This window comes from Cryptomeria japonica, chromosome 3 (genome assembly GCF_030272615.1).
Source record: "Cryptomeria japonica chromosome 3, Sugi_1.0, whole genome shotgun sequence".
NCBI lineage: Eukaryota > Viridiplantae > Streptophyta > Pinopsida > Cupressales > Cupressaceae > Cryptomeria > Cryptomeria japonica.
The window spans coordinates 608,225,020-608,252,905 of record NC_081407.1 but is presented as its reverse complement, the minus strand read 5'-3'; the positions used below and the strand labels follow the sequence as shown (position 1 = coordinate 608,252,905).

At 34.3% G+C, this 27,886-nt stretch overlaps 1 protein-coding gene across 1 annotated transcript; it reads right to left on the bottom strand.

Moving 5' to 3' along the window:
• Positions 1 to 9,479: 9,479 nt before the first annotated feature.
• On the bottom strand, positions 9,480 to 27,639 carry LOC131064034 (F-box protein PP2-A15-like). Its single transcript, XM_059217562.1, has 3 exons — positions 27,484 to 27,639; positions 10,055 to 10,173; positions 9,480 to 9,942 (listed from the first exon to the last, which is right to left on the bottom strand). The coding sequence occupies exons 1-3, from the start codon at positions 27,637 to 27,639 to the stop codon at positions 9,480 to 9,482; spliced, it is 738 nt and encodes a 245-aa protein (XP_059073545.1).
• Between the last annotated feature and the right edge of the window lie 247 nt (positions 27,640 to 27,886).

Sequence of the window (27,886 nt, the reverse complement as noted above, 5' to 3'; positions counted from 1 at the left end):
CAAAGAAAGGCACAGAAGGTCACAAGTCAACAGCAGGAGAAGCTACTTCTCAAGAACAACCCTCTCAAGCTCCTTCTAGCACTGAAAATGTTGCAACCGAGACACCAAGCTTAGAGACACCAAAGGACACTACAGAGGATAAAGAAACTGACCAAAGTGTTGCCTCTACTAAGCAACCTACCGAGGGTCAACAAGCCTCACAAGCCATTGTTTTAGTCCAACCAATGAAAGGTAAAGAAAAGAAGATGAAAAAGAATAGTTTCAAATTAGATTTGTCAAAACCGATAGTGTTGCCCAATGTTGATATATCCAAATTAAAGGGGCAAGAACTCATTGACTTCAGTGAGCTATGCAAAGCCAAAGCTGAATAGGAGAAGCAAATGGCTATTCAAAAGAATAATAACGTACTTTAGAAGGTGAAAGAACTCTTAACCGATATGCTACCTGAAGCTATAGTAACCAAAGATGTAGCCATCCACATTCAACTAGATGAACTCCTAACCAAGATAGAGACATCTAGAGTAGATGCATCTGAATATTTGAGCAAGTTAAAAGACAAGGAGCTCAGTGCTAAAATGACTGAAGAGGTACAAAAAGCTATTGCTATTGGCAAAGTTAAACTTGCCAAATTTATTACTGAGTTGACCCCTCAACTCAAGCACATTCTTTATTTATTTCAGAAACTCTATACATTCTCTTTATTTATTAAAGATATCAAGAATAAAACTAAAGTAATTGAGAAAGAGATCACTAATCTCTCAAATAAGTTGACCACTGAGCCTAATTCCATTCAAAAAATTTATACCAAGCTACAACAGCTCATGGCTCAACAATTGGAACTCAGGAATGAAGAACACAAGATAAGAATGGACATAATGACACTTCAAACATTATTCATTCCTCATCTTTCCTCCATCCAAGAACAGATCAACAAAGCTATCTCCCTATCCACTCAATAAGAGGAAAGCACCTTAGATGGACTCATTTCACTGTTAGCTGACATTACAGCTCAGAATTCACTCATGGATAGTGTTAAGGATGGCCTCTCTACCGCTCTCACCTATGCTCGAACAAAGTACAAATCCATTTTTGACCAGTTACCACCACCAAATGGTAACTAAGTCTTGATGTTTGTCAAAAAGGGGGAGTGAGTATCATATCAAAGTATACAGGGGAATGTAGTATACAGGGGGAGTATACCAAGCAAAATAGAGTATTCAAATACAGAGTCAATTTTGATAGGGAACAGAGAACAAAGCAGTGAACTGAGCAGTTATCATAGAACATTGATCACCGAGCATGCAAACTCAGAGTTTTGTAGAGTATATTGATAAGGGGAGTATATCTAAATATACTATTTTATTGACTAATGTATAGACTATCTGTTTACTCAAATTTTGTAAGTATATAGATTTTTGAGTCATGACTTTGAAAGTAGTTTTGTCAAACAACTCAACTAATGTCAAAAGGGGAGATTGTTACTACTTATCAAGTTGCCATTAGTTTTATATCCAAAGTCATTCTATATACTCTACTCAGTTACCTCTACCAAAACATTCAGTTGGTATGCACAGAACAGTCGGTTAAAGAAGAAAGTAGTCAAGTAACATTCCATGTCTACCGAGCAGAAATAATGATACACCAAGTTGATATACACCGAGTGAAATGTGTTACTAGATTCATTGAATCTAGACACACATGGGAAAATGTGTTACAAGATCGAGTAACATAGAACCGTTATCACATTGGAAATTGCACTTAAAGATTGTGTATGATTTTGAGGTCATCTAACCAATGAAATATTTTATATAGTTATTCATTCGATAAATCATGTTTGTAAGATCAAAGCAATGAATCAGATCATTGACATAAGAGATCTATTTATACAGCATGGATTAAGGATAAAAGTGTGATAGATAGAGATATACAGAGGTGTATGAAGCAAGACATGTGTGATACATAAGAAAGCACTAAGTGTTATGATTGTTACAAAGACATAGAGGTCATCGAGAAGGATTTCAGAGAATAGTCAAAGAACAGAGTAAACAAAAGGGTTTACCAAGTTACTTTATGGGTTACCGAGGTATGCTATAAGCAAGGTAATCTTATTTTGAGCACATAGAATCTGCTATAACATTTGAGATGTAAAGTTGCAGATATTTGTAAAGATTTTATTGAAATATTTTGAAGTTGTAAGAGAAACCTTTAACAGGGTAAAAGAATCTAACTAAGTCTATAAATTGTAAAGCCTCTAACCAGGTGCAGCATTTAGTTTAAGTGTTGTAAAATCCTTTAGCAAGGTAGATCGAATAGATCTTGATACTCCTAACAAGGTAAGCTATCAGAAATAACTGAACATGTAGCTCTAACTAAGCAACCTTTATTATTGCAGTAGTGAAGTTGTGGGTGCCAACCCTAGCGCAGTTTTTCTCTCTAACCAAGAGTTTTTGCGTAACCAAAATATATGAGTTATGGAGTGAAAAATGTATGATTGTTATTTATTTGTTTTAGCTTTATGTTATGTTGCAGCAGTTTTTGGTTTATGCATAAGAGTAAAAATATTGTTAATAAAAGGATTTGAAGTACTGATTCACCCCTCCCCTCTCAGTACATTAGCTTTCCATATTGGGCCTAATAATTTGAACATTTGGAGTTTATAATCCATGTACTTGGTTCTATCTTTGCATACAATGTAGCCTTAACTGATTTCTCTTCTTTCAGTTTCTCCAAAGCATTATCCTTCTCTTCAATTGCCAAAAGTAAGGATTCCTCATTTGAATCATCACCAATTTTATCTTTTGATGTAGGGTATGTGTAGGATCATAAGGGGCCAAAAAGTGGCGATATTCTACCTAAAGTCCTAATTGATAGGCTCAATGAAAAATATTTATAACTTTCAAATGGTATCACATTTTTTTTATCCAAAACATGTGTCACATTCTATGCTTCATATACTATAGGATTTAAAAAAATGAATTTCATAAAGTTTTGATCAAGTTATGGTGGTTAGACATATGAATTTTTATATTTTTAAGTTGTAGTAAAAAAAATCATAATTAATTATTTATTTTTAAAAAATACAAAAAACATGTATTACATATGGACACAACTCTTCTTATATCTAAAATATTATTAAAAAAATATTATGATCTGATTGTGCTTAGAGTGGTTAGATAGACACCCACTTCTTATCTTTTTTCTTGAAATTTTAGTACTACTACATTGAAATTTTAAATTTTGGTCAAATAGGTTTTTATTTTAGAAAACAACTAGTAGCTTACAAACTACATTCAATTTTATATAGATTTTATTCTTACATATTTTTAAAATAAAGTTGGAACTTATTCAAATTTTTATGTCAAGTTTCCTAACTTTGTTTTTTTTATTTTTATTGCCACTTAAGGGCTTGTTTGGCCCACCATGATCCTGCACATATCCTCAATTCTCCTCAATATAACATAATCCCTTCTTCTCTCTTCTATTAAAATTGGGTCTCTTAAACTTGTCCTTCTTCTCATTAACATTCAGTCTCTTATAATCTTCTCCGTAAGTGCAAATAGAAGCATAATGTCCAATTATACCACAAGAAAAACATTTAAGAGGTAAATTACCTTTGTACTTCCTAGTGCCTCAATGCAATCTTCTCACAAAATTTACTTCAACTTCATCTAGATCTCTGGTGCATTCTAGATCATCAAGTCTTGAAACATTAAATGTTGCTTCTCTCTTTTCTCTCTTCTCTTGCTCCATTTCTTAAATTTCATAGGCTGCTAAGGTACTAATAAGTTGATCAATAGTATATTTACTCAAATCATTGCACTCTTGTATAGAACATCTTCATGACTTGTAGGAATTAGGCAATGTCAGCAAAATATTATGAAGAACATCACATTCTTCCAAATGTCCACAACCATCTTTAATTCCATTAGTAAGACTAGTCACTCTCTCAATGTAGTTTTCAATGATTTCATCTTCCAACATTCCTAGGTTCTCATACTTTTGCTTCAAATTCATTAGCCTAGCCTACTTTATCTTTGGATCTCCTTCATATGTCAAACATAGTTGTTTCTTCCTTTAATCCGTTTAGTCTCTCAAACACTAAATCACTTATACAATTGAGGATTATTTCTCTAGCTTTTGTATTAGCCTCCTTCAACTTTATCTCATTTGCAATCTGAGCATCACCTTGTGGAGGTGTATATCTGGTCTAAATGATTTCTCAAATTTGATTCTGCAATGTCTCCAAATGTGCTTCCATTCTCTCCTTCTAGTACGAAAAAATTATACCGTCAAATATAGAAACTTTGTAATGCACGTCATGTGCCATATCAGATCTACCTCAAGCGGTTAAGCTTACTCAAGAGGAACCTTGCTCTGATATTAATTGTTGAACCTAAGGTATGACTAGGAGGGGATGTGAATTAGTCCAAAACCAAAATTAAATGTAACAAATAAACAATTAAACTTCAACACATGAACACCAAGATTTATACAAGGAAAAACCACAGTGAGCACCTACCCACAAAACATATGCACTATGCATATCAAATTACAAATAAAAGAGATAACTACTTCAGACTTGCACACCAAGGTTAACTACCCATAGGGAAAGATACAAAAAAGGACATGCAAAACTCGAAGCTAATTTCACTTAGGGTAAGATACAAAAGTTATATGAAAAGAACGATCTCCTAATCATGAAGTTGTCCATGAACTCTACATCAAGTGACCAACATCAACACACACAACTCTAATCTCAACTGCCAACAGTCTATCTCAAATATTTATCACAATCTCAACAGATCTTGCATATAATTCATACACAACTCTTCTTTTTCTCTTCATTGAACCTCACTGATTATCCTTGCATCTATATTAATCACACACTCCTTCCTTGTATATCTTCACTCTTCTATATCTACACAACTCAATTATACACATCCATATATACAAGATAGATCATCAAAGCTTAAAGAAAGTCAACCTAAATCAAAATACACTTTTCAAACAAAAAACACACACATTGATCCACTCCAAGAGATAGAGGGGACCAAAAAAAATCTTTCAAATATTAATTCACCAATCTGCAATTGCCGAAACATATCCACATGTTGTGTCATCTCACAATAATGGTTCCCACTTTCACTCGTGAAGGAAAAACATGGATGGGGGAAAAAAATTTGAGTGTTTTTTTTCATACTATGGGTGTTCGAGCGAGCAACCCTTTGGGGTTTGAGAGAATCCCCTCCTTAAATTGTATGTGTGACATCACTGGGGCTCGTTCAAACACCCCCCCCCCCCTTAAAGCAAATCCCTTTTTGACCATTTTTTAAATGTTACAAAATGAACCTAAGAGGGTTCATTCGAACCCCCTTTCTATTCTTCTTCCCCAAAATTCTTAAAATTTTCTATAGAATTTTGGCCTTCAAACATCTAGTTGAAGGCTGAAATGGAACAATCTTGACAACTTAAAATGTAGGATGGTAGTCCTCGAATCAAGCTTTCCAATGACTATAATTTTATTACATTGTGAATTTATTATGATCTTTTTAAATTTTTTTACCAAATATATGTTTTCACCAAACATGAACTTCTCTATTCAACACATTGGAAAATATAGTAAACTAATTTAAAAAATGCTAAAAAATATCTATCCATTAGGTATTGATGTCTTCTTTCTAACAAAAAATAAAAATAAATTTTTTGATATATATAGAACAATTTATTTGTTGAAACATACACCTATGTCTAAATTATAATTAGTATGACTTCAAAACTTACTAAAATGAAAAACATTCAACATGTTACTATCATACCAATTGCATGCACTAGGTATTGATGATACAAACCAAAATTGGAAAGAATTGAGTTTTTATCATTTGTAGAAAAAAAATTATGCATTTTGGGATGCACATCACTCTTAAAAATGTTGTTTGCTATAAAAATCTACTTTTTGAGGGAGATGGAAAAACTGATACAATTTTCTTCAAAAAAATTTGAAAATTTTGGGAAAAAATGCATTTAGAATCTACAAACAAGATGTTACAAATCACTAGTTTACATCATCTTCAAATCCTTAATGGTTTAAAAGTTATAGGTGTCTGAAAGTGAAGGTTTTTTTCAAAATGTTCATCTAAGTTTCATAGTTGGCGAAAAGGTAGTAACCATGTTGTGAGTTCACCCTACACAACTATATAAGCAATTAGTTATCAAGAACATAGTCTCCAATGTAAATAATTCAAATATTGATTTGCACATGCTTCCACAAATCATATTCAGAACTAAGGATAGGTCAAACATCGAATCTCACATCCAGTAACAATCAATGCCACAACACCCAGAGAACACAAAGAAGTTTTTGGACCATAGAACCATCATATTCATGAAACCAAAACTATACCCAATGAATATCTAACAACAACACTCAACACCAAAAATAGATTTTAAACCTACACACTTTCAGAACAATTAGTAGAACAACAACAACACAACAAGATAGCTCTGCACCATAGACATTCTGAACCATAGACATTCAAGATCAATCTAGAACAATAAGTTTGACGTCAATGACAACCATAGAAAAATATCAATGCATTCTTTCAATAGAGTGCATAAGATTATTATAAGTGTCTCAATATTATGACATGATGCAAAAAGGTGGATGTGGTAATGTGATAAAAAGCACTAAAGGTGGAGACACCACATAAAGTAGAAAAGATAACATGATAATTCTACCTAAAGTGGAGATGGTCCGACAAGCATCTATGTGGTCCCAAGGTAAGCTTAAGTGACATGTAATTGGGACCTAGGTGGAGAATAACCAAGGTAAAACACCTTTTTTACACAAACATAAAAAGTTTCTAATTTTTTATCAATCTCACTCATGGTGAGATTTGTTTCATTTTCCCTTATGGAAGTTATGTAACAAGTCTAGGACCTTCCTCTACTAATCTAATAAAATCACTCCCAATTTTAAAAAAAAAACTATGATTCAAAAATTATGATAAAAATGGTAAACAAAAATCTATCAATAGTAGAAAGAAACACATCATTTTAATCCTATTAATTTTAAAGTTTTCAAATTCTATCATATAATGGATCACAACATTAATCTAATTATTGGTCCCCTAAATACTCTCTAACATCCATACCCAACCATCTTATTCAACATTCCCTAATCTACTTATTTTGGGTCTTCTCCAACATCCAATATTCCCTATTCTACTTATTTTGGGTCTTCTCCAACAAATGTGCTCCTAAATTTAGGTGGCTCGGCTCAGTCCCCTATTCAAACCCCAACCTACAAGTTCTATGAGGAGATTAGATCTAAAATAAATTAATTTTGCACTACCTATTATGTTCAAAATGAGATTATTAAATGGAAGTTGTCTCAACTCCACAAGATGAAGGTGAAGATTATAAAATTAGAGGCTTTCCCTTAGGCTAAGACAACAAATCGGCCTTCAAAGGCTATTGATGAGATAGTATGGGCTTCTATGAAGGGGTTGGTAGATAAATTTGACAAGTGGGTTATTCTAGAGTAAAAGGAAAATTTATTAAAGCTATTATAGTTTCTTAAGAGGACAAGAAGAATCTAGAGAAGACTATTGTAGATATTCAAGGAAAATAGGACAAAATAATGAAAAAATGGAGAGTATCATGACATTTATTAAGGAGATGGTCAACAAAATGGTTGTCTCTATGCAAGTTTTTCCAAAGGGAATTAGGAAGGAAGAATGAAAAGCATAAAAGGACTATGATAATTGCTACTTCTATTGGTTCATTGGTAAGATATTCTTAAAAAGAGAATATTAATGTTACTGTAGATGTTACTCCCTAGGAGAAGGTCACTAGAAATAATGGGCTACTTCTTTTGGACAACCTCGATTTTCTTTGACTCTTTTGGGAAATCAAGAGATTTTTCTTTTGGGTTTTTTGGTCTTCTACTAGTCCTCTATTTCCTTTTTTTTGTCTACTAGTCCTTTTTAGGCATCTAGTCTTTGGTTTTATGATAGCCTCACTATTTGTGAGATCCCTTCTTAGTTGGCTAATATATAAAGGGGTTCAACCACTATCCCAATTTATTATTAATCAAATTATATTATCTATCATATTCATTAAATTCATTTTATTTAATTATTATTTTATCTATTTTTATGCCAAATTTATTTCTATATAACATTAATGCTCACCAAATAAAAAGAAATATTTTGAAACAAAATCAAATACATAGAGTAGAATAACATATGTAATAAATTGTATCAAGGTATAAATTCATTACTAATTATATATGAAAAATTAATCTAAATATTGAGTTAAAAGTTCAATACTTGATATAAATAATTCAAAGCTATGATCATCTTAGATATTTTTTATAATGCAATTTATAAACTTAAATATGTTTAAGTTCACCCAATTTAATAGACATAAAATTAGTAATGAATTTTAAAATGATCATTCCAAAGGCCATGAAAAACGTTGAAATTTTAATTTTCAAGAAATTTATGAAAATAACAAAAAATCATAACAATGAACCATAAAAAAAAAAGTGCAATGAATGAAACAAAGCATTTTTTTAGTGTGATTGTTATAACAAGAGATGTATGTTCCGAAGAAAACAAAACAAAACATGTTTCTAATTCAATTATTTGAAGCTATGAAGTTGTGGCTAGGGTATATATTGTTTTTCCTGATTTGTTTAATTTAATAGGATTAAGAAAAATTGGTGAGGATTATGTTTCTTGATTACATCATCCACCAATATTTAAATCCTTGAAGGTATGATATATAAGGGATGAGGTCAAGACAACTTTGTATAATGAATATCCCCAGTCTTTGACTCTTACATGAAGAGATATCAGTATAGGCTTGTGTCCTTATATCAATTAACAAAATGATCTTGCGAATGACATCAAATTCTTCATTAAAAAAAAGCAAAAACAAAATATAATACCTTAAACAAATTTAGCTAAATGAATCAAAAAACAAATTAAACAAATAGATGTAACTGTTGACTTCTATCTTGATAACTTCAAATTAATTTTGGTGATTAGAATAGTACAATTAGGTGAAATTTTGAATTAAATGATGTGACTTTAAAAGAGGTATGACAGAACATTGAGCTATTAGATATATGACACGACAAAAAAAAAATCGGTTTTAAATCAAATCTGAAGCATTGAGTCATATGGCAGGAAAATATGAATTAAAGAGTGAAGCCTCTTAGAATAAAAACCACCAATGGTCGAAAGAAAGAGAGAGAGAGAGCCAGACACTGCAAATTTTTTTTAAAAAAACTTCTTATAAAAAACAATCTGAAACTATATATGTCCTATACAATCTCTTGAGCTTTCAAGACCACATTTTCTAAGGTAGTTTAGATTATGGCAGAAAACAATCTATTCCCTGAAAGGGTCAAACAACACTGCACTTCTGACTATAATTACAACTGCAATTGTGAAGGTGCATTCAGCACACAGCTAATGCTTAGGTTCTATCTTAACACAGTCCACCCAAATATCACTCTTAGTGAAGGTGCAGTCTATATTTTTCATAGAGAACTCAATTTCTTTTGCCCCTTCACAGGGACGCTGCTCTTCTAAGAAGAATTCCCCAGCAACAAATTCTATCCAGCCATTTTCATCTTGTGAAAGAGGAGTCAGGCTGAATCCTTGCCCATGGGTTTCAACTGATTTTTCTAGATCGTCCAAAAATCTAGCAGATTCCATTCGAACCCCATCAGGCCTTACAACTGAAAAGATGAAGGAAGATAGATGCCCATACCCATATCGGCTAGATAGATTTCCATACCCAACACTGTTTTTATCCATTCTAACAATAAATGACACTGTGTAGTGTGTATTGGGAGACAAGATGTTGCAATTCAGACGTTGCCATACGTCAAACCACCACACATAGCGCAATCTGGCCACATGCTCGAATCTGAAGGGTAAAAATCCACCAATTTTTTTTTATCAGCTTCAATAATGATTGAACAATCTAAAATCAAATTATTTGAAAAAAAAAAATTCAATATAAATATTTATATTCTAACCTGGAGTCGTCCCGCCTCACCCATTCCCAATAAGAACTGTCATCACCCCAAACTATATATAAATCTCTCGCTGGTATCATGGAAGCAATCCTTCCAGTAAAATCATCCACCCAAATTCTCTGGGTCATACAACAGTTCTTAACAATCATGCGATTCATAAGTCGAAGTAAATTTTTCCCATCCCATAATCATTTCAAGCCTTGTTGTTAGGCCAGGAGGGGCAGAGTAAAAAACAAAAATTATTGCATATGAAGATGTGCATTTTGAAGAAATACTTACATGCTTATTTTATAGACAAAAGAACAGTTTAACTGTCATAAAAATCCCAACTGAAAAATATATTACAAATATGTTAATATCTATTGAATCACACATGAACATCACCCTTAAAAGGGATTACCATGAACTGCTTAAACTTCTCTCTACTAAGCACTTTGGTGAGAATATCAGTGGGTTGATTTTTGAAAATTTTCTTTGTCTGCTTTGATAGGTCTTAATTTGTGATTACGAGTCTGTTTGCTTTCACATGTCTCAACTTTGGAGAATGAACTTTTTCTTTGGCAAGCCTCAGATTTGGACTCTTTTTATTCATGTTGTAAGTTGGCAAAAATTTCAAATCTTAGTGGTCAATTTGAGTAGTCAACTCTATATTATCATTTAAAGTAAAAATAACGAAAATGGGATGTAATCAATAAAAAAAAATATCATGAATAACACATATTGGGTGTGATCAATATATTATAGAGGAACATATATACATCAATTGTCCATCAATAATATCTAAAATACCACATATTGGCTGCAAGATAATAGTAACATTCATTACTAGATCAATCATAAGGTGCCAACAATCTTGGAAGTCTCCACTTGAATCTAACACACAATATTCCCCCTTGATAGGAGAGAGGAAAACACCAACAATTTGGTCTACTTATGGAGTAATAGTTGAGGGGATACACTATACTAAACAAGAAATACATTAGTAAGGACAAGCATCATCATAGGCTACATACACAATATACTCATAACAATAAAATCATTCTTAATGGAATGCAGATTTGTTTCTTCTTTCTTTAACAATTGAGAGCTTTTCAAATATATCATGTCACATCTCAAAATATTTTCTCCGATCCCAAAGTCTTTTATTTGGTTTGGATGAATGAACAAATTTTGATTCAATGGATTTTCGTTTTCTCCTATCCCAAAATCTCTTATTGGGTTTGGATGAACTAACAGATTTTGACTCGATGGATTTCTGCTTTTGTGACTTGGGTTGGTGGCTTTTTTGAGCTATAGACATACACACAACATTTTTTCCTGGTAACACAAGGGAAGTAACAACTTTCTTCAAGGACATATAGTTTTAGTTGCTTTCTTTGTTAAAATGTTAAAAAGATGGTACATCTTGTTGAATATATTTTTTCTTTATATATTTCTTTTATGCTTTAGCATTGGCGTTTGATTTTGTAGCTTATTCATCTCTTGTCATAACAAAATATATTGAATGCAAAATTATATAAAAGTAGACTAAAATTGTCTCTTAACTTTTTCTAGTTTGTCAATCTTATTAATTCATAAAAATAAAATATCATCTTGATATAAACTAGATCCCACCGCATTGATTCAATAATACTTTATACATCTTTATAAACCCAAATTATTTCTTCTTGTCACAAAAATAAAATCATCTCATGTCTCTTCAACAACTTATAAATTAAATTTCTTTAGCTCCTTTGAGATTAATGCATATTATAGAAAATCATTTCTAACAACCAAACACCAAGCAGCCATTTTTTCATAGATTATACCAAAAATATGTGTTAATTTTTTTTAAGAAATAATCAATGAACAAGATGGAATACGCCTATGTAGACTACAAAGTGGAAGCAAAAGATAAAGAACGTATTACCAACAGGGATCACACAGAATATACCAACCATTATTCAAACAATGTAAAGAAAGGTGTCATCCGTTACAATGATGCATCCCTCAAAATATTGCATCTTCCATTTACGAAATGGTCGGTATTCTTCACACATTCCATTATTTTTTCTGAAATTTTCTCCTGGACTATATAAACTTCGTATGTAGGATTAACTGTGCATTAACATGATATGTTCAAAACAGATGGCCAGTGATCAGGGCGCTATTACATATGCACTCATGTATAGAACATACAGCCTGTAGGTATTAGAGACAGATACTACGCCAACAGTTTCTCTTTGTAATCAATTTTTGGCTATTCTTCAATGCTTTATTGGCACTTACCTCCATTGCTCTTTATTTTCTTCAATCTCTAGAATATGCTTCAAATATTAAATCATATTTCACTATATTTCATGTTCCTCATGGCTCTAATGCCACTGTTAGGCCTGGAGAGGTAGAAAAGAGATTTCTTTTGATTGTAAATTGAAATTTACATATTATAAATGTTGGCATGTTAATTTTTTCACTATGTTTGAATTCAATTGTAGTTTTTCAACATGATATAAAAATAAGATTTCTAAAACTAGAATAGAGTAGAATTCTAGTTTGTTGAGCTAAAAATAAGAACTCTAAAATTAGAATGAAGTTGTTAAATGTAATCTGTTGTTTTGTTTTTAGTTGCTCCTCTGTTCTATAGAAAGAAACAATTTGTATTGTTTTTTTTGTCTCTGATCTCTATGATTAGCTGATCCTTGATCTTATGATCAAGAAGTTTGTAATCTCAATTTGAATGAATTGAAAGTTTTATTATCTATTGAGCACTAATTTTTGTGTATTTTTTGATATGAAGCAATTTATATGTTTTTTATTTTCTTCATTTGATATCAAAGCTATTTATTTTCTTCAATTTGGTACCAGTGCTATTTATTTTCTTCATTTGGTATCAGATCCATGTTCAAGAAATTATCTAGGTTAAATTATTGAAGCTAAAAAAAGATCAAATGAGATGTTACTAGTAAGAAGGAAGATTGATGAAATGAGAAGATCATTTTGAAGATGAAGCTTTGCTACCACATTTAAAATTGCAAGAAAATCACGGATAAAAAAAGGATGATTTGCATGTTGAAGATGTAGTTTTATACCCTAGGTTTGTTAATCAGATTTATATCCTTTGATTATGCCCTAGATTGTAATCAGATTTGTAGCATTTTAATAAGTCTCATTCAGTAAAATCAGAAATGAAGTAAGTAAACAGGAGACAAACACACATACCCTAGGAAAACCTCCAAGGAGGAAAAAAACCTAGCATTAAAGACCCACAGGTCAGATTATATATTCTCCTCTAAAATCACAAGTACAATACTTAGCTTCTTTGTCAGATCTGATCCTTTTGTATGGCAGATCTACACTTGTAAGTTCTTCAAGTCTGTACCAAACCAGCCTATGTCCTCTTGGACAGTTTCACACAATTCTGAACAATTTTGCACTCCTCCTTCTGTATTCACACCTTATCAGGCAGAGCTAATTCGCTTTACTTGCAATTGAATGATTTGTCTTTTACAAAATATCTTTATTTATATGCATATTTCACCTTTATTAATGCAAGTTGGCCTCCTTTCTTTTGGCGCTAATATATTATTGTGGCATGTGTATTTAGGATAGCGTGAAGAATAGGGTTGGGCATAGACTTGGGGTAACATTACCCTTTAGGATAGGGCCCAGACCTAAAAAGGGTTTGAATGTTGCCTTAAGGCAATCCGAACCCATATATAGCCCTAGTTACAAACAACACTCCAACTTAACTAGGGAAGAGGAGAATACATAATCTGAACCTTTAGAGTTCCATCTAGCACACAAGCATAGAATTACATCTTCCACCTAGCACACAAGCATAGGATGGTTCTAGCACACAAGCATAGAAAGTGTAATACACAAGTGGGTCTTCACATAATTACAATTATCCATCTAGCACACAATCATAGATTGGACATAATTCATTCTTGCACACAAGCAAAGAATGATTCAAAGTGCTATAGATAGAGTCACTGAGATTGAAGCTCCCTCTCAATCAGGGTTCTGTTTTCCACAATACCAAGTCAGTCTCTGAAGTATTCGAACTTCACTCTGGATAAAGGTTTGGTAAGGATGTCCACAATCTGTTCATCTGTGCTAATGTACTTTAGATGAATGGCACCTCTTTGCACCATGTCCCAAATGAAATGATAGTGTGTTTCCACATGTTTGGACCGATCATGGAATACGGGATTTACTGACATCTTTATACAGCTTTGATTATCATAATGAATGGTGGTAGGACCATTAGCTTGACCAAATAATCCAACAAGGAGCTTACGAAGCCACACTGCTTCTCTGGATGCAACAGATGCGGCAATGTACTCAGCTTCTGCAGTGCTTAATGCTACCGAAGATTGCTTTCTACATGCCCAAGAGATCACTGCATAGCCCAAGTTGAAGCAGATACCTGAAGTACTTTTCCTGTCGTTGACACTTCCTGCCCAATCTGAATCTGAGTAGCCTTCCAAGAGGATTGAGGTATTAAGTGAATACTTCAGGCTATAACCAATCATGCCACGTAGGTATCTTAGAATGTGCTTGGCAGCAACCAGGTGAACAAGTTTAGGTAAGCTCATGAACTGACTGAGAGCATTCATAGCATAACAAATATCTGACCTAGTATTGACTAGGTACATCAGGGAGCCAATCAACTGCTTGTACTCAGATGGATCTGCAAAATCAGAGTTAGCTGCAGAAACACTTAACTTCTTTAAGTTAGATTCCATAGGAGTATGTATAGGTTTATAATCTATCATTCTAAATCTTTTCAAAATATCAATAGTATATTTTCCTTGACTTAGAAAAATTTCATTGGATCTTTGCCATACTTCTAACCCTAGGAAGTAATGCATTAGACCTAAGTCCTTCATTTCAAATTCTGAGGCTAATTCCTTCTTACATCTTATGATTAATTTACTTTCACCAATGAGAAATAAATCATCCACATACAAAACTAAAATAAGCATCTCATCATTATAAACTTTCAAGTAAATGTTAGCATCAGCATCATTCTTGCAAAATCCTAAGCTTAGTAAGTACTCATCAATTCTTTCATACCAAGCACGAGGAGCTTGTTTGAGCCCATATAAGGCTTTCTTCAACCTGCAAACATGAGAATCTCTTTTATGGATTACATAACCTTCTGGTTGCTCAATATAGACTTCCTCCTCAATGGCACCATTGAGGAAGGTTGTCTTAACGTCCATTTGATGCAACTCCCAACCTTTGGTTGCAACAATAGCTATTATAGATCTAATAGAAGTATATCTAGCTACAGGGGCAAAGGTTTCTTCATAATCTATTCCTTCTTTTTGAGAAAAACCACGAGCTACAAACCTAGCTTTATATTTTTCAATACTACCATCAGCATTATGTTTAATTTTAAACAACGATTTAGAGGAAACAACAAACTTACCTTTGGGTCTGGGTACAATGTCCCAGACATCATTCTTGATGATAGACCCATACTCTTCATCCATGGCTAATTTCCAAGCATGATGGGACATAGCTTCTTTGACATTGTGAGGTTTAGACTCAATGATATTGCACATCACAGAAATGTAGTTGGCGTGATTTTGGAATCTCTTGCTATCTTTAAGGTTCCTTTGGGAGCAGCAAATCCTTCAGCATCTTGAATTGTGTTTCTAACCCAAAGTGGTCTCTTCTTGCAGCCCACAATATCCTGAGGTATATCAGTAGAGTGCATAGGTTCTAATGGGTCATTCTGAACTTCCTGATCTGGAAGGTCAATAGTCTCCTCCTGTAACTCAAGGTTAGCATCAACTATTGAATCTTGATTTTCAATCACCATATCATTATTGTTGAATAATGAACCTTTAGATATTTTGAAAGCAATATCTTCTTCAAAAGTTACATCTCTACTTACCTCAACATACCTTTGACTTGGAATGTAGATCCTAAAGGTTTTGGAAGATTCGTTGTATCCCACCAAGATGCCTTTGTTTCCAGAAGGATCCAACTTGGTTTGTTTTTCTTTAGGCACATGAACATACATAGGGCTCTCGATTATCCTTAGGTGATTGATGTCGGGTTTGATTCCTGTAAAGGCTTCTTCAGGAGTCACATCCTTTAGGGCGCAATGAGGACATCTATTCTGAATATAAACTGTTGTTTTGGATGCTTCCACCCATAGAAAAGGTTGCAGGTCTTGATCATGGATCATGGCTCTTGCAGCTTCAACAATGGTCCTGTTCTTTCTTTCAGCAACTCCATTTAGCTGAGGATTGTAGGGAACGCAGAACTCCCTCTTAATTCCTGCTTTAACACAAAAGTCCTAGAAACTACCTGAGGTGTATTCACCTCCATTGTCAGACCTCAAACATTTAATTCGATTTCCTATAGTATTTTCAACTAAGGCTTTGAATTCTTTAAATCTGTTTAGGACTTCTTCAGACTCTTTAGATTGAAGAAAATAGATACATGTTTTCTTAGATAAATCATCTATGAAGATAACATAATATAGGAAACTACTAGGAGATGCTACAGACATAGGACCATATAAATCTGAATGAATAAGTTCTAACCTTTCTTTAGCCCTACTATCACTTTTATGAAAAGGATTCTTTACATTCTTACCCATTGCACAACCTTTACAATCATCATCATGAGATAAACTGAGTTTAGGCATACCTTTAACCATTTTACCGAGAGTGGGAAGAGCTTGGAAGTGTAGGTGACCCAATCTTCTATGCCATAGCTCGCATGATTCAGGGGTCTCATGAATGAGAGCTTGAATTGGATTAGCTGCAAGCTTATATAAACTATCACATCTATTTCCAATAATATGAGCATATTTGAAATTAGATTTCTTAAGCCAAGCGAGTACTTTCCCTTCAGGAAAATGCTATTTGCAAACCCTTATCTTCTAAGGCAGAAATGGAAATAAGATTTCTTTTAATACCAGGTACAAAGAGAATATCACAGAGTTGTAAGGAAATACCAGAATCTAGTTTTAAAGAGGTAGTGCTAGAACCTTTTACCGAGTGTCGAGCATCATCACCGATTACTACATGAAGGTTGGTGTCTTTTTCAATCAGATCTGAGAGATGCTCACGAAATCCTGAGATGTGTCTGGAGGCACCACTGTCAAGTATCCATGTATTGTTGTCCATGGGAACATTGCTGGATAGAGCAGATATAAGAAGGTAATCTTCACTTTGTTCGGCAACTTCATTTAAGTTGGCTTCCCTTTCCTTTGAGTCATTTTGACAATCTCTGGCATAGTGACCATACTTATCACATCTGAAGCAACGAATTTGAGAGGAATCTCTTGACTTTTTCCTTGGATCATAGAAGGAGGATCTAACATCTTTGCTTCTCTTTTCTTTCTTCCAGTGTCCACCTTTCCTAGATTTAGCTAAGAGAACATGATTATATTTGTGAGAGTTCTTGAGTTTTCTTCTTACCTCAATTCGAGATTCCTCTTCGATGCAATCAGATTGAAGACACTCAAAGTTGGGACGATCGGCTCTTCCACCAATGCTATGAATGAATGGTTCCCATTCATCAGGTAGACCATTTAATGCAATCATAACAAGATCTTTATCCAAGATTTGGCAATCAAGAGTGATTAGCTTGTCCTTTAGTTCATTGATCTTCATGAAGTAGGCTATGATTGAGTCTTCTTCTTTCATTTTCATGTGAAGAAGTTGTTGTCTTAGAGCAAGGGCCCTGCTGAGGTTGTTAGCTTCATACATCCCTTCCAAGTGTTTGATCATTTCCCTGGTAGACACAAACTTTGATATGATAGTGACAAGATGATTCTTGGCGGACTCAATTATGATCCTTCTAGCCTTGAGGGAATCTTTCTTGAACTGTTTCAGCTCTTCAGCATCTTCTGGAGGAGACAGCCTTTCTTCTTCTACAAATCTTAGCAGATCATTCTCTTCAAGGATCAATAGAATACGGACTTTCCAAGCAGCAAAATCAATGGCTCCCTCAAGTCTATCTTTAGCCTTCAAACCTAACATTTTAATCTAAAAACAAACAACAGCTATATGCAACAATTGATTTGCTAAAATCAGAAGTTAGTGACACCTTGGCTCTAATACCATGTAATTTTATACCCTAGGTTTGTTAATAAGATTTATATCCTTTGATTGTGCCCTAGATTGTAATCAGATTTATAGCATTTTAATAAGTCATCATTCAGTAAAATCGGAAATGAAGTAAGTAAACAGGAGACAAACACACATACCCTGGGAAAACCTCCAAGGAGGAAAAAAACCCAGCATTAAAGACCCATAGGTCATTTTATATATTCTCCTCTAAAATCACAAGTACAATACTTAGCTTCTTTGTCAGACCTGATCCTTTTGTATGGCAGATTTGCACTTCTAAGTTCTTCAAGTCTGTACCAAAACAACCTATGTCCTCTTGGACAATTTCGCACAAGTCTAAACAATTTTGCACTCCTCCTTGTGTATTCGCACCTTATCAGGCAGAGCTAATTCACTTTACCTGCAATTGAATGATTTGTCTTTTACAAAATATCTTTATTTATATGCATCTTTCACCTTTATTAATGCAAGTTGACCTCCTTTCTTTTGGCGCTAATATATTATTGTGGCGTGTGTATTTAGGATAGCATGAAGAATAGGGCTGGGCATAGACTTGGGGTCACGTTACCCTTTAGGATAGGGCCCAAACCTAAAAAGGGTTCGGATGTTGCCTTAAGGCAATCTGAACCCATATATAGCCCTAGTTACGAACAACAAAAGATCCTTGTTTTCTCATAACAAAAATCAATCCATAAGAAGCTGCAAGAGGAGATCAACGAATATCACAAGTCATTTATGTGATATTATTTTTAGTATGGGAAGTAGTCCAAGTTGCATGGGCAAAGAATTTTCAGTCATTGAAGTCAATCCTGCTGTCAAAGAAAAAGCCTCCATCCAAAGAGGAGACCAAAATCAAACTGACATTTGCATGTCAACTATAGAAGGAAACAAGGTTTTGAATAACCTCATGTCTGAAAATAAGGTGCATCCAAACAAGTTACGACCCAAATAAACAAAGAGATTGCCAAGGCAAGAAGAGATCGCCAAGGTATGAAAAAATCATGTTGATGTTGAGAAGATCCAAGTAGAGAAACAAAGTTTCAAACCACCTATGAAATAGGTGAAACCCTCAATTTGTGAGGAAGTCAAATCAAGGTCTTACAAAAGCCCATAGTCTTTTCATCAAAAATGGAGAGAAACTCTCTACACTTGAGGAGAGAACATTGCAAATCTACTGAAAGTTGTAGAAATTATTCTAAGCCATTGATGTGCAATCATGTGAGGAAGTTGGACCCAAGTCTTGAAAAAGGCTTGAAGGAGTTAGAAGGCATTGTTTTTCAATCCAAAAGGAGATCACCACCTGATACACATATATTGGAATAGGAGAAAATCCCCTTGAATTCAAAATAAGATATCAAGTTTTTTGTGTTAGCAATCCAATTCGTAGTTGAAATAAGGGGGAGAATGTCGGTATGCTTTTGCATGATATAAAAATAAGATTTCTAAAAATAGAATGAAGTAGAACTCTATTTTTTGGAGATATAAATAAGAGCTCTAAAATTAGAATGAAGTTGTTAATTTGTGTTGGCATTCTACACTCTTATGAGAATAGTTGATGTTGTCATTGATGGAAACCAACTGGCAACCCACCAGCAATAGATTTCTACATGCCCGACAGACACTGGCACTGACAAGAACTTACACCGACATTCAGATTACATCGGCAATAAAGCATACCGGCACTCAGGCCAACATGGGATGAACTTTTGTTTTTTGTAAGTCGACATGGTATATTGTAAAAGACTCATATATGTATGAGATCTTATAGGTCATTTTGATAGGAGAGATATGATATGTATGGTAGAAAATAATTGTTTAGTGGCAGCGAAGGTTTTTGGATAAGGTATCTATCTGAGCTTAAACCGGTACTGAACCTGGCATTAGAGATGTTGTTTTGTGCAATACATTGTATTGGATTTAATTATCCATTTTGTAGTCAGTGTGACTCTTCATTGAGCAGTGAGCTCTAGGCTAATGGCCTCCCTACATGTGCAGGCCTCTTTATTGTAAGTAGTATTTATTCATTGGCTGGTGAGTAAATATTGTGGGTCACAAATCCCACTGAGGTTTTTCCCACACCGGGTTTCCTTGTTAAATATCTTGTGTTATGGTGTGTTTCTATGTTGTCTCTGTTATTCTTGTTTACTGCATTAATTCTTATCTATTGGTACACTGTTTTGGTTTGCAAAGTTATAAATAAGTTTAAATATTTTGTTAACCAGTTAGACACTGATTCACCCCCCCTCTCAGTGTCTTTGGGACTATCATTGAATCTAACAATTGGTATCAGAGCCTAGTCCTCTATTTGCAAAAGCCTAACAGCTTGAGCGAGATTCTGACACCGATATAGATGGAGAACTAAAGAAAACAATTGGAAGAAGATCTTGAAGATTTTGATGTAGAAAAATTGAAGAGTATAAAACTTGAAGATGATCTAAGGACTGCTAAGGAATTCATTAAAGGACTTCAGGAGAACCTGGTTATAGCACAAAATAAGAGAGAGGAACTTCATGAGAAGATGCAAAATGATGATGATGAAAAAGAAACTCTTAGAGACATTGCAAATAAGTTGAGACAAGAAAACAGTAATATGAAGAAAGAAATGCAAGATATGACTATGAGGTTATGTAAAGATATTGAAGATAGGAAGAATAATGAGGAAGACTTGACTAGGAGACTTAATGATGCAGGAAATGAAAATATGAGACTTGGTCATGAAAATGATATGCTAAAGACAGATCTGATTCACATGCAACATGATAAAGATGAGATTGTGAGACAAGTTGGAATTCTGGAAAATGAGTTGATCACTACAAATGAACACAAAGACAAATTCAAGAAAAGTTGAGAAAGGCTTGATGACATGCTGAAAAGACAGAAACCTAATGGAGATACAAATGGACTTGGATTTGAAATTGGAGAAAGTTCTGGTACTACAAATAATCAAGATCAGAACAAACCAGTAAGACAACCTAATGCTTATAAATTTAATGGGAAATGTTTTAATTGCAACAAGTATGGTCATAGAGAAAATTAGTGTAGATTTAGAAATATTCAGAATACAAACTTACCCACTAGTCAATGTTCCAAATACAACAAAGTTGGTCACAATTCAGAAAATTGCAGAATGAATGTGAAATGCTATGTTTGTGGTAGATTTGGGCATTTATCTAATCAATGTAGATCACAAACCGGTCAAAGATATGGAAAGGCTATTCAGAGGAATAATGTAACTTGTTATGCATGTAACAAGAATACACTGGCAAATAATAAAGGATCTAGTTTGAAGGGCAAAGAAAAGGTAGATGAAGTAAAGCACGAATTTTCAAAACAATGGATTAAGAAGAGTGATCAATTTACTGATTAAACTATCTCTACATTGGTAGAACGGAGTAATCCTCCACTGGCAGGAGATTCTTCATCTAACTGAGGAATAATCCTTTGGGGGTATTGCAGCAAGTTAAAAATCATGCATTCTACCCTCGGTTGATGGTGAGAAGATACATTTCTTCTTTACCAGTAGATGTGTTAAGTTTTCACTTAACCGACGAGAATTTAATGTGATTTTAAAGAACCTTTTTGGCTATAAAGCACTAGAAAACCCTCATTTCGACTCACCAAGCATTCAAATATTCAGAGAGAGTGAAACTGAGCAAGGGCATCCTAAGGCAAAGTTGCGAAGTGATTTTCAGGCATTCAGAATTTTGGTTAAGAGGTATTTATCTTTTGAAATGGCAACCTCATCTTATGTTCCTGAGTTTATTGTAAAACCTATCATTGTAGAAAACATCAAACAACCTAGACCCGTGTTCATGATTATCCCTGAGATTGCAAAATAGGATGATTCTATTGGAGCTTTTTCAAAAATTCCGAAGGGTGTAGAATTTGAAGAAGACCCTAGAATCTACATACATTGCAACATAGAAAACCTAGGGATTGAGGATTTGAAGAAAATATTTAATGAGGTTATTACCGATGGAAATGGTGTAATTAAACCTGAACATAAGATTGTGGAAGACTTAGGTTTTGAAGAGATTCTAAACATTCCTGAATTTCCAAAGGAAGTTGTAAGACTTGTATTGAGCAGAGTCCATGGAGAGTTCATGTGGTTAGAGTCAGTTTGCAAGATAACTAAGGAAGCTATTAAGGCAGTTACTGGTTTACCTTCAACTGGTAGTAGTCCTGATAAAACCAAAAAAATACCTAACAAGGGAGTTATGGAGTTAACCGGAGCCACATCTGATAACAGCTCACTTAGAGTGAATGATGTTAAGGATATAAATGTGAAATATGTGAGTATGGTACTAGGATACAAAGAAACATGTGCAAATAGATTGAATTATGTTTCTAGCCTTTCTATTCACAATGCATATGAAATGGTGAACAACAATGCTAAGATTGATGTGTGTGAATGGCTTAAAGATGAACTAATTGACAATTTGAAGAAGATTAAGGGAGACAAGAAAGGTACTTTCTATTTTGGAAACCTACTAGTATGCCTGATGCTATACTTTACTAAAGAGATACCCAGCATAGGTCACAAGGATTTTGGTTATGACATCTTGGTAGGAAAAAAAATATAGGAAGCTTTCACCGGTATGACTGACTGTGATAAGAACATTGCAGAGTACTTCAAAACATTTCAAACTAATATGAGAGCAAGAGAGAGACTATCACAGAGTATAATTGATAAGTATGACAAGCAAATTTGGTTTATCATTAAGCGAGATGAAACTTGGATGGAAGCAGTAAGCCCTAGAACTATTTGGGTTACTAAGATGGGTTATGAGGTAGACCTACCTATTCTAGAAACATATGCACAAGTCCTACTTGATGCACCTAGGGAGCCATTTGAAGGAATATTTGGTAGTGCAGAAACCATTGAGAGTAATGTATCTATGCAGAAGAGGAGAAAAAGAAGAGAAAATTTTATCAGAGATGCCTCTAAGAAGGTCAGTGAAATCTAGGAAAATGTCATGAACATCAGCAGTATATCAGCTAGTGAGCTCGAAGGACTACAACCTGAAGCACATGTTTCACCAGTTGTAACATCTTCTGATACTAACAATGGCAAGGCTGCTGAGTTTAAGAGAGTGGAAAGGAAAAGGAAAACCTCACCCGTACCTCCTCCTCCTCCTCCTAAGAAAACAAGGACATTGAGGAAAAAGCAACAGGCAGTTAGGGAACCACAGAAGAAGCTTAGACCTAAGAAGAAATAGACACCGGTTACCCCCACACTGGATGATCTACTGAATGAGATTACACATGAAGGTAATCTGGTAAATGTAAACAAATGGTATAATTCCTTTAAGGATTCTGACAAACAAATCATTGAGGAAAGAATTATTTTACATTTAGATATTTACAAGAAAGTTTTGATAGAAGTGATTGATGAGTTACTCAATGATTTATACATGAGATTGGAAGCTAAAAGGCTATTTGTGATGGAACTGGACAAGAAAAGTTGAAAGTTGAAGCACTCTTGGTTGTACATCTAGTAAATTCTAAGGAAGAGATAGATGAGCTTATATCTGAAGCTAACAGGTCAGTATTTGTCAGTGGACACCGACAAGTAAGCTTGATGGCTGGAAGGGTTAAAGAAATTGCTAATGAGACTGCAAATAAATGGGACATATTTTTTGTTGAGAAGGAAAAGCAAGAAGAAAGAAATAGACCAAAAATGGAGAATACATTCAAGGTATATCAGAAAGACAAGGGAAAAGGTAAAATAGGTGGTGTACCTTCTATAAAAATAACAGATAACATCCCTCCACCGGCTCAGGATGCCCCTTCATTAACTTCAACATCACCGAATATAGTTACTGAAGGTATAAGTCATGATGATAGTAACCCAGAGTCTGAGATAATTTTTACAATGAATGTGGATACACAGAATATAAACATTGTTGTGGACAAAGAGACTGCAGAGGTTAAGGAAGATAGTGTTGAGGATAGCAAGATTTCAGAGAAACCAGCACAAATTGTTGATTCTCGGGAAACTAAGATACCAGCTCAAGAAGAGCAACCGGGGACTGAGAAACCAATAGAGGACAAGAAAACTAGCACAGGGCCACCAGAATCTAAGAAACCGACAGTGGTACAGACAGAGAAATAATCTGAGGTAGAGGTTCATGTTGAGCCTGTGACACCGACAGAGAAGCTCAATCAGACTGAAAAACCATCAAAGGCAGAGGCACATACACAAACAGATCCACCGAAAGAAAATGTAAGTAAAATGAATGCATCTAATGGAAATAAAGAGGATGTAGTGAAGGTAATTGGTCAGACATCTATTGAGAAGAAACCCACAGCATAACTGAGCACATCTACAGGTGAATTCAGACCCACTAAAATTATAGAAGTTGTATTAGATTCCATCAAGAGGATTACAGATTGCAATGCCTTAGCATTTAAAGAAATTGATAACACATTACCTATTCTAAAGATGATTGCACAAATTGTAAGATAGATCACATTAATGATTCTTTAGGTAAATTGGACACATTGTCCAAATTCATTGCTTATAATGTAATAACCATAGATAAGGTGAATGAGGATACTATTAAGGAGAGAGTTGACAAAGAGAGAAATACATTCTTTGAAAACACCATAAAGAAAAGTACCGATCACTTGGATACACTTTTACCGACACTCAATTCTACAATTTTGGAGTATAAGGAGTTATATAGAGAAGCATGTAAACCTCACTGTTTGATAGAGGACATTGATGAGGAGATTTAGACGACACAAAAATAAATTGATGATATTGCGGATAATATGATACGTTCATCTAGACTTATATCAGGTTTTGAGCAAGAAATGACAGTTTTTGAGGAGAAGTTGGAGAAACTTGAGAAAGAGAAGGCAAGGATAAGGTCCAATGCTCGGGAACTCAAAAGTAAACTTGGTCAAAAATTGGACAATCTTATTACTCACAAAGTTGAATTATCTAAGGCAACAGTACAAGGAGAGCGATCACCGGAGCAGAAAATGGACTATCTCACCGGTATGATCTAGTAGACTGAGGCAACTCTAAATGACAACAACAAGTTTATGCAGAGTTTAAATCTAGTCTTGGCAGACATCTTTCAAATAGTAACCAACCGGTTATAGACTTTGGGGTAGCATTTTTGTACTCTTTTGATTATTTATGACATCCTTTGTCATTGATGTCAAAGGGGGAGTAGTGGAGAGAAAAATGCATGTACAAAGGAGATCACTTGCTCAGGGGGAGCACATCTTTTTGGATTTCAAATTTGGGTAACAGTTTTGGATTTTTCTCATGAGTGTTGCCATCAATGCCAAAGGGGGAGATTGTTGGCATTCTACACTCTTATGAGAATAGTTGATGTTGTCATTGATGGAAACCAACTGGCAACCCACCGGCAATAGGTTTCTACATGCTCGGCATCACATATATTATACAACGGCACCGATAGGCACTTACACTGGCATTTAGATTACACCGGCAACAAAGCATATCGGCACTCAGGCCGAAATGGGATGAACTTTTGTTTATTGTAATATAATTATCTTTTGTAAGCCGACATGGTATATTGTAAAAGACTCATATATGTATGATATCTTATAGGTCATTTTGATAGGAGAGATATGATATGTATGGTAGAAAATAATTGTGGCAGTGAAGGTTTTTGGATAAGGTATCTATCTGAGCTTAAACCGGTACTGAACCTGGCATTAGACATATTGTTTTGTGCAATACATTGTATTGGATTTAATTATCCATTTTGTAGTCAGTGTGACTCTTCATTGAGAAGTGAGCTCTAGGCTGTTAGCCTCCCTGCATGTGTAGACCCCTTTATTGTAAGTAGTATTTATTCATTGGCCAATGAGTAAATATTGTGGGTCAATAATCCCACTGAGGTTTTTCCCACACCGGGTTTCCTCGTTAAATATCTTGTGTTATGGTGTGTTTCTATGTTGTCTCTATTATTCCTGTATACTGCATTAATTCTTATTTACTGGTACACTGTTTTGGTTTGCAAAGTTATAAATAAGTTTAAATATTCTGCTAACTGGTTAGACACTGATTCACCCGCCCCCGCCCCTCTCTTAGTGTCTTTGGGACTCATTGAATCTAACAATTTGTAGTTGTGCATGTGTTTTCCTCTATTTTTAGCTTCTCCTCTACTTGTTCAAGACCTCTATATATAGAGCCAATTTGTATTGTTTTCCTTGTCGATATTTCTATGATCAGTTGATTCTTGATCTCCTGATCAAGATGTTTGTAATCTCAATTTGAATTAATTAAAAGTTTTATTAGCTATTGAGCAGCAATTTTTGTGTGTTTATAGCTATGTAGCAATTTATATGATTTTTAGTTTCTTCATTTGATATCAAAGCTATTTATTTTCTTCAATTTGATATCAAAACTATTTATTTTCTTCAATAAAAATACTTAAACCAGTACTTTTGTACGTAGAAAAATGGTTTAACAGTATAATTATCTAAACTAAAAAATACATTACAAATGTACAATAACCCTAATGATTAACACATTAACACTTATAGGGGAAGGGTACCAGTAGTGGACATAGTTCCAATAGTGGACACCTTTTTGTCAACACAAACCCCCAGTACTAGATTGCAAAGGAGCCCAACAAATTGATAATGGAAAGTTTATTAATGAATATCACATGTACTAATAGTGGATAATTTTGCACAAATGTCCCGGTAGTGGTGCACAAACGACCCAGTAGTGGTGCACAAATGGACTAATTATAGTAAAAAAATGTCAAAACAAGTGATCTACTACTGGGGCATTTGTCCACTACTACTGCAAATTTGGAGTTATCTACTTTTGGTGCAAAGGAGTTCATGTATGGGTAGTCACTTTGAAATGACTACTTTTTGACCTTTCGACACATAACGATTTTCATAGTGTGCATCGTCACTGCCCAGAAGTTGAATCCTTAGTTATAAGGAGTTAAGTCGCATACGAAGACAACCAAAAAAATAAATTGAAATCTGACATATGGTTTGATAGTTCTATGTGTGTAAAGTTAGCTATGTCCACTACTGATACCCTTCCCCTATTATTTGACAATTAAAAGGAATCCACCCATTTGAGCCTTCAGAAAGCAGTTAAAATTGTAAAAATTGATAAAACACAGATATATTTTATAAATTTGTAAACCAAGGTGGAAGAATCAAAACATAAAAGAAACAGAATGAATTGTTAATCCCTACCTTGTTCCCATGGTATGTGACAAGAGAGAAGTAGAGCTGTTTATTTTATTTGATTCAATTATTTGAAGGGAAGGCAAGAGAAGAGATTGCTTTGGAAATGTTCTGGCCGAATTGTAGAGTGATCATCCTCTCCCACACCAAATTTGTGTCGGCAGCAAATCTCCAAGAAGAGCACACAGCGGCCAGACTGCAAACGTCCTTCACAGTTGTGAAAGACAGAATTGTTGAAATACAATTCTCTTCCAACTCCGCCCACGAAACCCCACCCTTTCTCTTTTTTCCCAAAATCTCCATCTTCTACCTGCTTTAAGATTTGAGGGTTTGGTCGTATCATCTATTCTTACAATAGAGTGACCCTTATCTGAGAAAACTCCATTCCATCATTTTGAAACTAAGCTACCTATCTTGAAGGACGGAGAAAACAATTGCGATTCACAGCTGTTCCAGATGACACATTTGGGCATGTCTTTTCCACAATTGTCCGAACACTTAATAGTAGTAATGTTAATGATTGTGTGGTTGATATTTACCTTATTGGTTT